Source organism: Ammodytes marinus (genome assembly GCF_949987685.1).
Source record: "Ammodytes marinus genome assembly, chromosome: 13".
Classification (NCBI taxonomy): Eukaryota; Metazoa; Chordata; class Actinopteri; order Uranoscopiformes; family Ammodytidae; genus Ammodytes; species Ammodytes marinus.
Genome location: NC_137217.1, coordinates 12,703,755 through 12,717,719, shown reverse-complemented (window position 1 = coordinate 12,717,719; position 13,965 = coordinate 12,703,755). Strand labels below are relative to the sequence as shown.

The following is a 13,965-nucleotide window of genomic DNA, read 5'->3' as shown; positions in this document are numbered from 1 at the left end:
CACCGAATAAGTACCAATAATGCATGTTGCACGTCTGTATTATGCATGTGGCATTTAATATTTTTTTTTTAGTGCATCTTGCATTGAGGGTATAAACGAGACATCAGCATCAACAACGGCAGTATCAGTATTGACAACACAGTGAGCCGTTTCCCTCTGTCCCCAAAGTAAACCCAGTGACCTGTGCCAGTGCAGTCTGTAATGAGAGCCAAACACTGAGCAGTGTGGTTTCACTTCTAACACAGTCATTGTCGCTAAAAACATAATGACCGTAATGTTATTTTGCAGATTGAACAAAAAAAAAACATAACTGTGTAGATGAAGAAGAGGATTTAACAGAGTGTGATTTATGGTAAACTGGGTAGTAGATGTGAAGACAACAAATGTTTACTGAAAGAGGAGAAAGGCAGAGTAAAGACAGGGAAACGTCAAGTCCAGAGATTGAGATTCAGAAAGAGAAGACATGACATACATAGTGGGACAAACAAGCCTTCACTCATCAAATTATAGAGCCGAGGGTTGGGTGGAGCACACCCTGCAAAATGTAGGCTGCTCTGCTCTCCATGAGGCCGAAACCTTTCAGTTGCATCCAGCGGCAGCCTAATTGGCAGTTGGTCAGAGTTAAAGACTATAAGCTGAGATTGGCATTGCCTGCACTGCTAAATCGCCTGGGCCCGCATGCTCAGTCGGCTATCTCACTTACTCAACTGATGGAAAAGGACAGTTTGAAAGACTAAGACAGCTCTATAGTTATTGGAAAATAGATAAACATGGATACAGTACAATATTATAATCTTCTCTTGCATAGAGGATCCTACATAAACAGTCAAGCCATACTGAAAGTGCCACAACAATCAGGCTGATACGTTGTTTTTGGCCTCTGTTTTGTTCATCAGCAGAATTGTAAGCACATTATCGTATGACCAGAATGATAATGCTTCTTCAACATTCCAAGACGAAGACATCAGTTTGTCTTAGTACACCAAGGAACAAATGAATGTGAAAACATTACTCCAAAGCAAATTATGCTTGAAAAGGTGAAAAAAATAAAAGATGTCATGACACTTATTGAACACAATTGAAAGCTAGGAAGTTTGCCTTCAAAATAAAAGTACTTGCTGTAAAAAATAGACACAAACATGAGCAGAATGTGAACACACACACACACACACACACACATTTGCACATGCACAGACATACGTATGTTGATGTGCAAATGTTTCTCCAAAAAATAAGCCAATGTCAGTCTTAGAAATAATGAAATGCAAATAATCACATGGGCTAATGAGCGGAGTTATCCGCATACCACAAGTCCAGGCCAGTGTACTGTACTCTCCTCCTCCCCTGAGTTGATATAAAAACTCTACTGTATGCCCTGCCCCCAATAAGGACCAGATGTTGGGATGCCTGTTACAGTCCGCTCCTCTCTTAGTTTTTTTTTTATTGGTGAGTTTTATGGAGAAGACAATCAAGTAGGTAGCACAGCAAGGCAATTATCTATTTTACAGCCACTGTGCTGATCGATCGCATCAGAGAATCTCAACCTTTTCCACAGAGTCCTTTTACAGACATGCAACCCCCCCTCTCTCTCACAAAATGATTGATTGTTGTAAAATGTAATTTACATATATATGGCAGGGTGTGACTTTGAAGACACGCAGACAATGATCAGGCCTTTTTTTATTGAACACTGATACAATGTGCAGGTGTATATTCCAGTTAGTGTGAAGCTGGTCATTTTTTTTATGGAAAGTTTGAACTGATTATCAAAACATACCTGACTACCTGAGATAAACTTCAAATGATGCTTTGGAGACTGTTGAACGTGCACCTGAATGCACCAATCTGATCCTACCTTCTTAGATGTTCTGCTCAAATTATTCTGCATTGTGCTAAGAACGATATTTTCAATCTTTAATGTAAAGGGAAATGATGTATGGACCCTTAATTAGATAATCAAAAACTATACCTAAAGTATTACAATTCCATTAGGGCTGGAAGGATCATTTGGATGCTCTTCCATATGCATGAAACATATTGGCCGGTAGCCTAATGTCGATAATGAAGGATTCCAATAGGTTGGTAATGTGTTCGTATGTGCTGTGTAGCCTTGTGGGAAAAGCTTCATTACCACACACACACACACACACACACACACACACACACACACACACACACACACACACACACACACACACACACACACACACACGCGAAGGACACACGTATAAATCACTGCATCCCACCCATGTCGCCCAAGGCCCTGGAGGCAAGGAAGAGGGGGATGGAGGACGGGAGTGGTTGAACGAGGGATGGAGGAGGATTGCGGGTCATAAAAAAATAAGGTGTGGGGCTGGTCTGTGTGTCTCCTGCAAATCCCCTGTCTGAAACTTGTGTCAGTCAACTGAATAATCCCACGCATTCTATTCTTTAATTTCATCGCCTTCTTCTCATCGTCGTCTCCCACGCAGGCCTGCCATCATAACCTCACACCTTGCCTCTTCTCAGGGTTATTTTGATATAATAATATAATTATCTAGTTTTTTTTAATATCTGCTCTTCTGTTTGTGATTCCCATCCCAAAGATGAGACATCCAAACAAAGGTTATCAAATATGACGGGCAATAAAGTGATGTATGTTACATTAAAGGTGGAGTCAGCCTTTCTGGAGAATGCTTTTTTGTCAGAATCAGTGAATATCTCCTCACAATGAATCCACTACCTGTACGTACTGTGTAAAAAACAGTAAATCCAATGTTAATACACAGCCTAGATTTTGTAAACGGGTATGTAAACAAATGTTATGTAAACAAAGGGGGCCCACCGTAGCTAACAACATGCCCGTTTACAGAACCTATTAGGCTGTGTATTGACTGGATTTTTTTTTCAGGACACACATGTACATACAGGTAGCGGATTGTGAGGATATTTTCACTGATTTTGACTAAAAGTTATTTTTACAACCAGCGTTGTGCAGATTCGCTGACCCCACCTTTTAAAGGAAAACAGCAACAAGTGTCTATGTTAGGCCACCAACAACGGTTTGACAAAGAACCTAAAGGGAGAGCACTAAAAAAGCGAAGCATTTTCATGGAAATCTTTCAGCGTTTGGAAACAAAACACATCGTATTTTGATTCACAAAATGTTTTGTGGGATTTTCTCCACATTCCTTATTCTTCCCTCTTTGACCTTTCTCCTCCTACAGCAGATGTTTCAGTCCTAGTCGTCTTTAACAGTTCCTCCCCTATCTCCTCTCTGTTTGCCTACAACTTTAACCAGGGAAGCATCTGGATCTGGTATCTGAAGTCGCCTCCCACACTGTTTGGTGCCGCTTTTTCTTTTTTTCAAGCATAGCACTTTGAAAAGCAGCCATGGACTCATGAGGCTTTGAACCCCTCCTTGACTTCAGAGGCACATTTATTTTAAGAGCTTTCTCTCGACAGAGGTGCAGTGGCATTTTTTTCATTCATAAAATCGGATAGTGAACCAGTTCCTCTACAAAGTCACCGGGCTACATTCTAAATTGTGTGTTAGTTTCATACTTTTGGCTTTTACTTTAATTTTGGGGTCATTTTCTATATGCTGCATGACGTTGATACTATAAGCAATGACTTTGATGAATATTTTATTTTCTCCGCTGCACAGTAGCACACTTCCACCCACGTCTAACTGCATCCTTGCAACTTCAGACACCAGGCCTTTGTGCTTCACTGCACTTCTCTGCACTCTTTGCGTTATTTTTTTTTCCGGATAAGCCAAGTTCTCACTTCAGACAGTATGAAAACAAAAAACCTGAAAAATTCTGAACATGGACCCAGCTTTGCTAAAATCAAAGCACAGCCCGCACGCAGTGTGTGTGTTTGCATACATGTGTCGGCTTGTGTGCTGCCTGAGACTGCTTGTCTTCTGTCAACAGCTGTGCCTAGTCTGTCCAAAAGGAACTGTGTAGACTCTCTTTCTCTCACAACACACACACACACACACACACACACACACACACACACACACACACACACACACACACACACACACACACACACACACACACACACAGTAACATTCCCTCTTGCTTTGAAGACAGCAGCAGGCTCTGATCCCTGTCGCGTGAACAGTGCCAGCCCACTGCTCCTCTGGCTTAGGAAGGCTAAACTGTTGCTTGTCCTCTTTGGCTTCAGATAAAATAGGTTGAGGATCAAACTTAACCCCCCCATCCTACTCTATTGGCTTGCACCAGTGCCTACTGTCAAACCGGTACTGTTTTAGAAGAAATGCTGCCAATTTGTTGTAGTGTTGTAGCTTCACGTTGGTATAACATACACATAGAGATCAGGTTTAAACCTATTGCCAAGACAGGGTTAGGGCTGATGTTTGCACATCAGAGAAAACAAGATGAATATTATATTTCACATTCCTTTTCTGTCAAATGTAAACTGTGAAACTAAGCGAACAATATACTGCCTCTTGAATTGCATTTTTCTTCCCCTTCATAATAAAAGTCCCAGGTTTTGACTTCACTCCTGACATCCTCCCTAAAAGGGCATTACAGTGTGTACAGTGCCATGAACAAGATTACTAATGCTGATCCTGTTTTAAAGCCGCAGGAAAAATTGTCAGGTTTTTATCAGTATTTCAAAAATCTAATGTCCATATCATGTTTTAAAAAGATTGAAATCTGAGTTATTTACCATCATGAAGTATATATATATATTTTTGCAGCTTAGCCTTGATCATTGCAACAAAAAAACAATTTTGTCGTTGTGTTTTTTTTCTCTATTTGATAGAAGATCACTTCTGCCATCTCTCCCTCTGTCCACATGATCATGTTGCCACATAACCCTTGCCTGGCAGAGGAGGCTGACCATGATTTATCTAGTTCCGATCCATTCTGCCCCATCTGCAAAGATGTGTTCACACTGAAAATGTTGAGCAGTATATCTGAACATTCACTTTGATAACATTTGTAACTTTGTTCACCTACTTTTCCTGTGATTCAAACAAACCTTGCCAACAAGAAATAGATGCCAAAGTCATGTAAGGCCTAAACATTTCTGTCCGAGGATGAGCCCTCTTCCCTGGACCAAACACTTTATCCACACTACACCGTATTAAATGATGAAACAGGCAGTGCGTGAACAGGTGCTTACTGTAATCCTCGTTAGGCAGCGGCATATGCCAGGCAGTTCTTTTCAGAAACGCAGCCAGGAGAAGTCAGAGAAGAAGAGCTAAGCTGCCCCTGTCCCTCAGTACCCGCCTCTCCTCTTGCTCCACTGTAGTGTCCTACTGAACCCAGAAATAAAGTTCATCAGTGTGTGCTCTCAAAAGAAAATCCAGTGTTAATAGTATACAGCCTGGACTCTGTAAACAGATATGTTTCTAGCTATGCTGGGCCCCTGTAGTTTACATACCTTTTTACAGAGCCTTGGCTGTGTATTATCACCAGATTTCTTTGTTGCACTCAAACAGTATGCACAGGTAGCGGTTCGTGAGGAGATATTGATTGATTATGACTAAAAGTGATGTTGACAACAAGCATTCTCCAGAATTGCTGAGTCCACCTTTAATGTTATTGACATGGAATGCTTCTCACATCAGTTCTCTGTGCCGTGAAAAAAAAGGAGGAAAGAAATACAGTCATTTTACCTCAATTATTGACAAATAAATTAAGCTGAAAATAAGGTTTACTGTATTTACCGACGGGTGGATAAGCAGAAAGTCCATAATGAGTCAGTCAATTATTAATTAATCAGTCTTAAATGTATTTATCATTTATCAGCAGGAACTTAATTTTGTGTCTCCGATATAATGTTTAAAGCTTAGTAAACCATGCTTCTATCTGCTTTTTTTTTTCTTCTTTTTTTTTACTAATCTGTTTAAATATTCTCAACATTTCATCTCCCTGAAGATGATTCCTCTGGCATTAGAGATACAGATATCTACTGTACTTGGTATCTTTAAATGATTCATTGGCTTATCAGCTGGTGCGCTGAGTCACACACGAGCCTGTGTGTGTGTGTGTGTGTGTGTGTGTGTGTGTGTGTGTGTGTGTGTGTGTGTGTGTGTGTGTGTGTGTGTGTGTGTGTGTGTGTGTGTGTGTGTGTGTGCGTGTGCGTGTGCGTGTGCGTGTGCGTGTGCGTGTGCGTGTGTGTGTGTGTGTGTGTGTCTGACCTGACGGTGTGCGTTTCTGACAATTTAACAGCGCACAATATGTGATCAGTTGAGACAATTATACGTGCATACATGAGTGCACGTTAACAGTACGTGTGTGCGCAAGAGCATCTGTGTACAGCATGTCCAATGGTGTTTAATCTCGGGGAAGGGACTATCCAGATAGTCAGATCAAAGAGCTTCCCCACAATCGCTAACCCTCTCATTTGTACTCTGTGATCGTAAAGCTCTTACTTCTGACACTAAAGCGTGGTGAAGTTTGAGGTACTGCTCCAGTTGGTTCACAGGACTGCCCTGTCACTCGCTGTTTCCTTCATAAAACTCCTTTCCCCTAATTTGTATCATCTCTCTGTCTCTTTTTTTAGATTGCTCTCTTCCAAAATGTGAATCAAAACTGGATGGCCCAGGTCAAACCTCAGGTAAGTCAGATTTTCTCATTGTCACGCAGCTACGCTTGGTTTTTGGTAGTAAGAGAGAGAGCTGAAACATCAAGAACATCATTTGTCATGCCCACTTTAAGTAAAATGTTGTGTTCCATCAAACCTCTACTGTGTCAAATCTCATTCGACTCAAGCTCTGCTGTGGCAGCTAGCAACCATGACCTTGTGGGTTCACATCCCTAATACCCCAGGACATACATACATACTAAAAATACACTTAGTCACACTCTTCAGGGTGAGTTTTTTTTTTTTTTTTTTTGGAGCGGGGGTATAAACAGAGCAGTTACTGTTAATGGCCTGTATTAGGGTATGCACATTATTTTAGATTAATGTGGACATGGTTCCTTGGCCAGAAATGATTCAGTATAATCTTGCTCGGACTAAAATTCATTGCAAGTGTTTGGAGTTTCTCCATTGAAGATCAGATTTAGATTGAAAGGCTTGGTGTAATCTGTGTCAGGCAAGCTGTCATACAGTGGCAGAAAGTACATTTGAGTTGTAAATACTGAGGGTGAACACTTCAAAACTTTTTCTTTTGTACATGCCATGTAACCGTTACAGTATTAGACCATGGGACGTTGTCAGCGACAGAGCAATGTTCCTGATCATTCAACAAACCTGAGTAGATTGTGTTCTATTTAGCTGTGTAAACTGTCTTAACTCAAGGTTTTTAAATTGGGTCATCTAGGGATGAACATTTTACAAGACCTTTCTCAATTGACGAGCTTGGCCTATTTTTTCTGCTTGCCAGAACTTCAATGTGTGTTAGTGGGAAATTATTGGGACATACCAGTCAAATCCTGTGCACAGGACATTTGCCCAAAAAAACCCTTAAACTTCTTCCCCGAATCTGACTCACAAAAATGAGAGCTGCACTGGTGTGGGAGAAATGAATTCTCTGCTCGGAGTGAATCAGAGTTAATCAGGTTGTACTGACCATTTATGGCTGATTGTTCATTGTTCATTTTCAATTACTTTGAAGAAAATTAACTTTCGTTGATAACGGGCTGATTTAGTAAATTGCCTGAATCTTTTTATTGCGCTGTAACATGAAATTGCAGGTGTACAAAGTCCTCTCGGAGAAAAGATGACTAATACATCTTCCGCTTACTTATTAGCTGATGTGGCACATTCTCTATGTGGAGTGTGATGAAGGCCACAAAACAAAACATGTAGGGGAGAACGGGGTAATTTGTCACACGGGTTGGTTGTCACAATCGTTATATCTCGGAACCAGAAGGCGCTGTCTGTGACATTTTGGTATGTAAATATCCAGAATTGGGATCAGAGGTCACCTACATAGTCTTCCTTGGAGTTAGACTGCTGAATTTGAGGTGAGACGACTGTGTTTTTCATGTCAAATTGAAAATATTTAGCTCCTCAGTATTTTTCTTCTAGGCTTTTACACAATGGGTTTATAACAAAACAATTGTTACCCATACAAAGTGTGAAGGGTAAACTATAGTTTAGATTGTGGTTAGCAAGCTAATTAGTTGTCAGATGGTTGTTGGCCTTGATGCTAGCAAGAAATTCAAGTTGGGGTTGGTCGTCACATTTTTTGGGGGGTTGGTTGTCACATGTTATCTCAAGGCTGCAGCCAGAAAAGGAACCCAATAACGAAAGAAATTGTCAATCTGTATCCTCACTGACACCCCAGAGAAGGAAAGAATAGAGCAGCTAGCAAGCAAAAGAAAAAAGGGCAACAAAATCAAAACAACCCAGTGCATCCCAAACTAGACCAGCTGCCAAGGCTACAGTAAGTTATGTAGGTATATTTGTCAACTTGACAATGCAATTAAACTTTCAAATTTAGTTCTACTTTCTTGCCTTCTTTTTAAGATTATTCCCATTAAGATAACATTGTGACAAACAACCCCATAGTGTTTGACAACCGACCCCTTGATGGGGTTGGTTGTCACAATGTGTAAGGGTGTCTTTGATGATTAATTTCTTATTTATTACAATAAGATAGAAAAAGTGAGGGGTACACATTTCAAGCCAACACCTTAAGCTTCAATTTAATGTAGGAATGCCTATTGAAAGATGTTTAGGTGATAAGCAATTCTCACTAGAGTAAAAAGTGTGCCTACTTACCCCGTTCTCCCCTATACTATGTGCCAACAATGGGTAATAGAAGAATGTGTCCATTGTCTGAGTGTGTGTACGTATTGTGTGTTTGCGATGAGTGTATCCCCTCAGAAAGGCTGACTTCACATCCATATTCAACAATTTTTTTAATCACTAATTGGAAATGTATTTGTTATTTGTATTTGCCTCCTCCTAACCAGGGGCGTCAGCTCACCCAATACCATACAGGGGCACAATAGGGCACCAAAAGAAAATGCGAGCGCGCGAAGCGCGCGAGCTAAAACATTTTTGGGCAATTATTTATTTAAAAAAAGCATGGGCACAGATAATTAATGCAAGCACGCGAGCAAATACTTTATAGCACTTATTTATTATCATAAAGCGTATCTTCATTAAATATCTGTCAGCAAACATGAACTTGAAAACTGAAAACTTGAAATGTGCAACTGTAAAAGGAAAAACAAAAAAACACCTCTACATACATACATTTCAAAATAAAACATCCCTCAGTCGTATACGCGAATAATCCCTTTATTTCACGATTTAATTGTGCAATCAAAATCCGAGGGATTTAAAACCTAATTTTCAATTAGTTCTGGCATTTCATTTTTGGATAAATGACACATATAGAGATCCAATATAGTGAAGAAATAAAAAAGATCATGATGAGCGCAACAGTTTTCCGTTGCTCTATCTGTGTCTACGGCCTTCTTCTTCCCCGACCACACCCCCTCTCTCTCTCCCGTATAAATCAGTAAAGTGATTTTTGAAATACTCTGCTGAGAGTCATATTGACTTCATACTGGCAGCTTTCGCTGTAGTTTCACCATTTTCTGGTGTGTCCCCTTCAAAATAAAACTTCCAACAAGCGAAAATATGGCAAAACATTTTTTTTTAAATGGCAATGGGGCGAACGGATTACTGTCCAGACTCAATATAAATCATATGCATCATAGATGACATGAAATAACTTCATTTTTAATGGGAATTATCTATGAAAACTCTATGTAGAAAGATAGGGCTTTTAGAAGCAGCGCTGCTGCAGCAGCAGCAGCTGCTGAGACGTTGCATGTGTGTCCGAGAAAAGTCCGAGAGAGGCAGCAGTAAGGTAACGCGACGCGCTCCAGAGGTAGACGCAGGATGTGTGTGGAGGCCGTTACTGTTTACTTCACTTCACGCCGGCCGGAGTGAATGGTCGCTGACGCTGTGCTGGACAGGTTCAAAAAGTCGATATCAAGGAGAATGATTCTCTCCTCAGTGTGTGCATTCGTCTCGTACATTTCATTGCAGCGGCCGGCCAATGAGGGGGGCACCATGCATATAGGCCTATTTTAAGAAAAAAAAATGCAAGCATGCATTCTGTAGATTGCCAGATGAGTCAGACTTAAATAAAAAAAAAATAAAGGTATAAATAAATTAATTAATTAAAAAATCAGTGCCCCAGGCATACCCAGGCACCGCAGATCCACAACGGGGCACGTGCCCCGGTGAAAAGGGTCTGCCGACGCCGATGCTCCTAACCATGTACTGTATGCCTTGTCCCCATGTTTTTTCTGCAAGTGCTACAGGTGCTGCTCAGCCATACTGTTGTGGTTTTTGATCTCGCTTCCATGGGATGTGCTAGTTTTAGATTCTTTGTTGCTTCCTTTCAAAGGATTTGACATAACCTTAACTGGCTGTTTCCTGTTTTCTAATCTAAACTTGGCTTGTTTAGCCAACATGTTTTGAAAAACATTGGTCTTTTCAGGCCTTAGACTTGCTTTGTTCATAGCTGTGCGCACTACCTTTGGGAACTTATAGAGACTGTGTTATCGGTCAATATGTGTTGAGGAATAAGTAATAATGTATCCGGATAGAGATTAATGGATGGTGAAGAACATATATTAAGTGAAGAGTTGGCACATTGGCATTCCCTTACAAATTCTCCTAGTCCAATCAGTTTGTTTATGCTATAGTGCACAACTTCTGTTGCCTACATGAGGAATTCTGTGTAATCACTACAACACTGTCAGCACATCTACAAGAGGTAAGGCTTCAATCAAATATTTGGCCAAAACAAATCTACAGAAGCCAGTGCTAGATAACTTGCCCACAATGGAGACAATATGATACATTAATGCACAGCATTGGTAATTGTAGGCATTACTTACGCGCCGAGAGTTGTGTGTGCATCTCTACTCTGTCAGCACTCATCTATTTCTCTCAGGGTCTGGGAAGATCCCGCAGTTCAAGATGGACAATTCCATTTACATACACAGCTGTCTATAAGTCGACTTACTTTATTTAATTTAGTAGTTTTTTGATGAATGAAAATGAAAAAAAGCCTGCAATCTGGATAGGTTTTTTTTTTTTAATTTATAAAGATATTTTGGCATTGTTATGCTTTATTGATAGTGTAGAGACAGAGTTAAAAAGGGGCAGAGAGGGGAGTGACATGCAGAGATAGACTGGAATCGAACCCGGGTCCGCTGCTGGCCGAGGCCCATGGGGGGGACGCCCTACCAACTGAGCTAAGGGCGCCCCCTGGATAGGTTTTGTAGTAGACAAAAATCACAAGTGCCCCCAAAACACAGTTACCCTGCATGTGGATTTAAAGACTAAAGCGTGCTTAGAGTAAATAGTTGGACTGTTCCCCAGATATGCTCTAGCTCTCAATCCAAGATAATCTGCAACATTAGCCAACTGCCGGTTCAATCAGGATGATTCTGATCTCTCGCTCCACTAATAACATGTAGCATGTATAGTATGGTGATTACATGAGAATGATTTGCAGTCCTTTTCTTGCTGTCTGAATTGAATAGATTAACGTTTGAACATGGACACAGACGGAGAAAGATGGGGAGCCCTCTCCTCTCCTCTCCTCTCCTCTCCTCTCCTCCATATGTTTCTGTTCACTCTAATTCCACTGTGAACTCCATCTATCAACTCTACCCATACTGTGCTCACTGTGTGGTTCCTATTGAATTGGGCTTTGAATGCTAACCATGTGCTCTGTGGGTAGACGAGCAGGCAGGCACACACACACACACACACACACACACACACACACACACACACACACACACACACACACACACACACACACACACACACACACACACACACACACATTTTTCAGCATTGGAGGAAGTGGTCTTCTTTGGAGTTCATTGGAGTTTTTTTTTTATTCTCCCCTGCAGAGGCCAGGGCGGGGAATATTCTATTTGGTGTGTCTGTAGATGTGGTTGTGTGTGTTTTTTGAGTGAATTTTGTTTACTCACTCACTCTCTATTTCCCTCTTTTCTTTCCTTTTCCATGGGTGCAAAAGGGCTAGTAAAAACATTGAAAAACAGGCAGAAGAGGGAGGAAATACACACATTTAAATATATACAATACATATAGTACACATAGGCTACAGTTCCATTTCCTTGCATCTACAGCACATCCAGCACATGAGGTGTATATATATCATAGTTGGGTTGGCTGAACTTTTTTGGACTCAGCTTGCATAAAAGCACACAACAAGACAAGGCGATGTCACCTAATCAAGCTATTGGACAATTAACAACTATAATTTGCATTGAGGCATGCATTTGGTAATGCTATGCTATACAACAAAGTGTGTAATCACAGTTTACAACTGAAAGGTCCTAGGACACTTGTAACACTGTGTTAAAAGGGAGGGTTTGTATTTAGTTGACAAAAGGTCTTACAGGATATGTTAGAGGATTTAGCATAGCAGGTGAACATTGAGACTTGATAATGACATGTAAAGGAAAGCCAATATGGTGTCTTCCATAAGAGAAAGGCAGCTGGACTCTTTACTGAGTGTGTGTGTCGTGTTTACGTGCACCTCTGTGTGTCTCTGTGCATGTGGTTCATTCAGATGGTGCTGGTGCATGTGGATGTGTGCATCTGCGGCCTTAATTGGATCATGCCGTGGAACGCTGGCGGTGTTGGTTTTAGAAAGAGCACAGCTTGCACCATCCTGTCACAGGATATCAACATAATGATATCTGTTTGGCCGAGCAGTATTTTCCTGTGGCTGAAAATAACAAAACAATCAAATCCAAAGAGGGTCCGGGGGGTGGAGAGAACGATTCTAAAATGTTGGTTCTCCAAACACCACATCAGTTCAATCAACTGGGGTTCATATTGCAAATCAAATATATTTATTTTATTAATACAAACGTGGTCATTATTGAATGGGGGTTTTTTATGTCAGTGATCTTTGGACACAGCTTCATATCACTGCATTATGAAGGGTTCAAACTACATCATTACTGTATCACAAACTGTGTCATGTAATCAAAATTCAATCTGATTTAAAATCATACAGAGTAATTATTTACATAAAAGTGTTGGTTCAAACCTCAAAATTGCATGAAATGATTGGCCTCGTCAATATCAATATCAGTCACAATGTGTAAAAGATAGCATTCAATTGTCAAGGAAGAAAAGAGTATTATTGTTCTCTTAATACCATCTAGATAATTCAAAGACATCAAATAGCTAGATAATTAAAGACAATAATAAACACAGATATATGTACACAGTATAATACAATAACGTTCACCTATGTTGATTCTAATCACCATGTATAGCTGAGCCTTTCCCTCCATATAAAACACACATTAAATACACCACCATACCACCGTCCATACTGTATTTTAATAGGCTCCATCTGCTGTAAACTTCATATTCCCTGCGGTCAAGACAGTGGGTTCCTCTGTGCTGTGGACATCCATTTCCCTGTAGTGTCCATTAGAATTCGTCTCACAATAGACTTGATTTTAATAGCAATAAAGGTGTTCATGTATGCACGTTATACATGGATAGTGTTTGGATAGAATAGGTAAGCAATGTAATGTACCTTATTTTTTACGTTGCTTTTTCAGTCTTTCACATCTTCCCCTTATCTCTCTTCCTCCTCTCTTCTTTATTCACCTCCCTCCCCCTCCGACCCTTATATCATTCCTGTTTCCCACATCATCATCATCTCTTTCTCTCTCTCTCTCTCTCTCTCTCTCTCTCTCTCTCTCTCTCTCTCTCTCTCTCTCTCTCTCTATGCCGGTCTTTTCCTTGAGGGCACTGATGCATAATAAAGCGAGGTTCCACTCTCATCACCCATCCAATCGCCATCATCCTCTCTCGCACGCTGGCCAATCCCTCGCTAGAGAGAACCAACGGGGGAGGGGCTATGCATGGAGCGCGGGGAGGGGGGTTGTTGTCTATTTGTGCTGGTCGCTCCTTCACTCCAGGGACCTAAAGGATGCTTGGCTGGTCCAGAGG

General features: G+C 40.8%; 1 protein-coding gene across 1 annotated transcript in view; it reads left to right on the top strand.

Annotated features, from left to right (window-relative positions):
• Positions 1-13,965, top strand: part of triob (trio Rho guanine nucleotide exchange factor b) — a 110,906-nt gene that overhangs the window by 4,783 nt on the left and 92,158 nt on the right. The window contains exon 2 of the mRNA XM_080039272.1: positions 6,532-6,585. Within this exon, the coding sequence (XP_079895398.1) occupies positions 6,532-6,585 (54 nt within the window). The remainder of the gene's footprint in view (positions 1-6,531; positions 6,586-13,965) is intronic.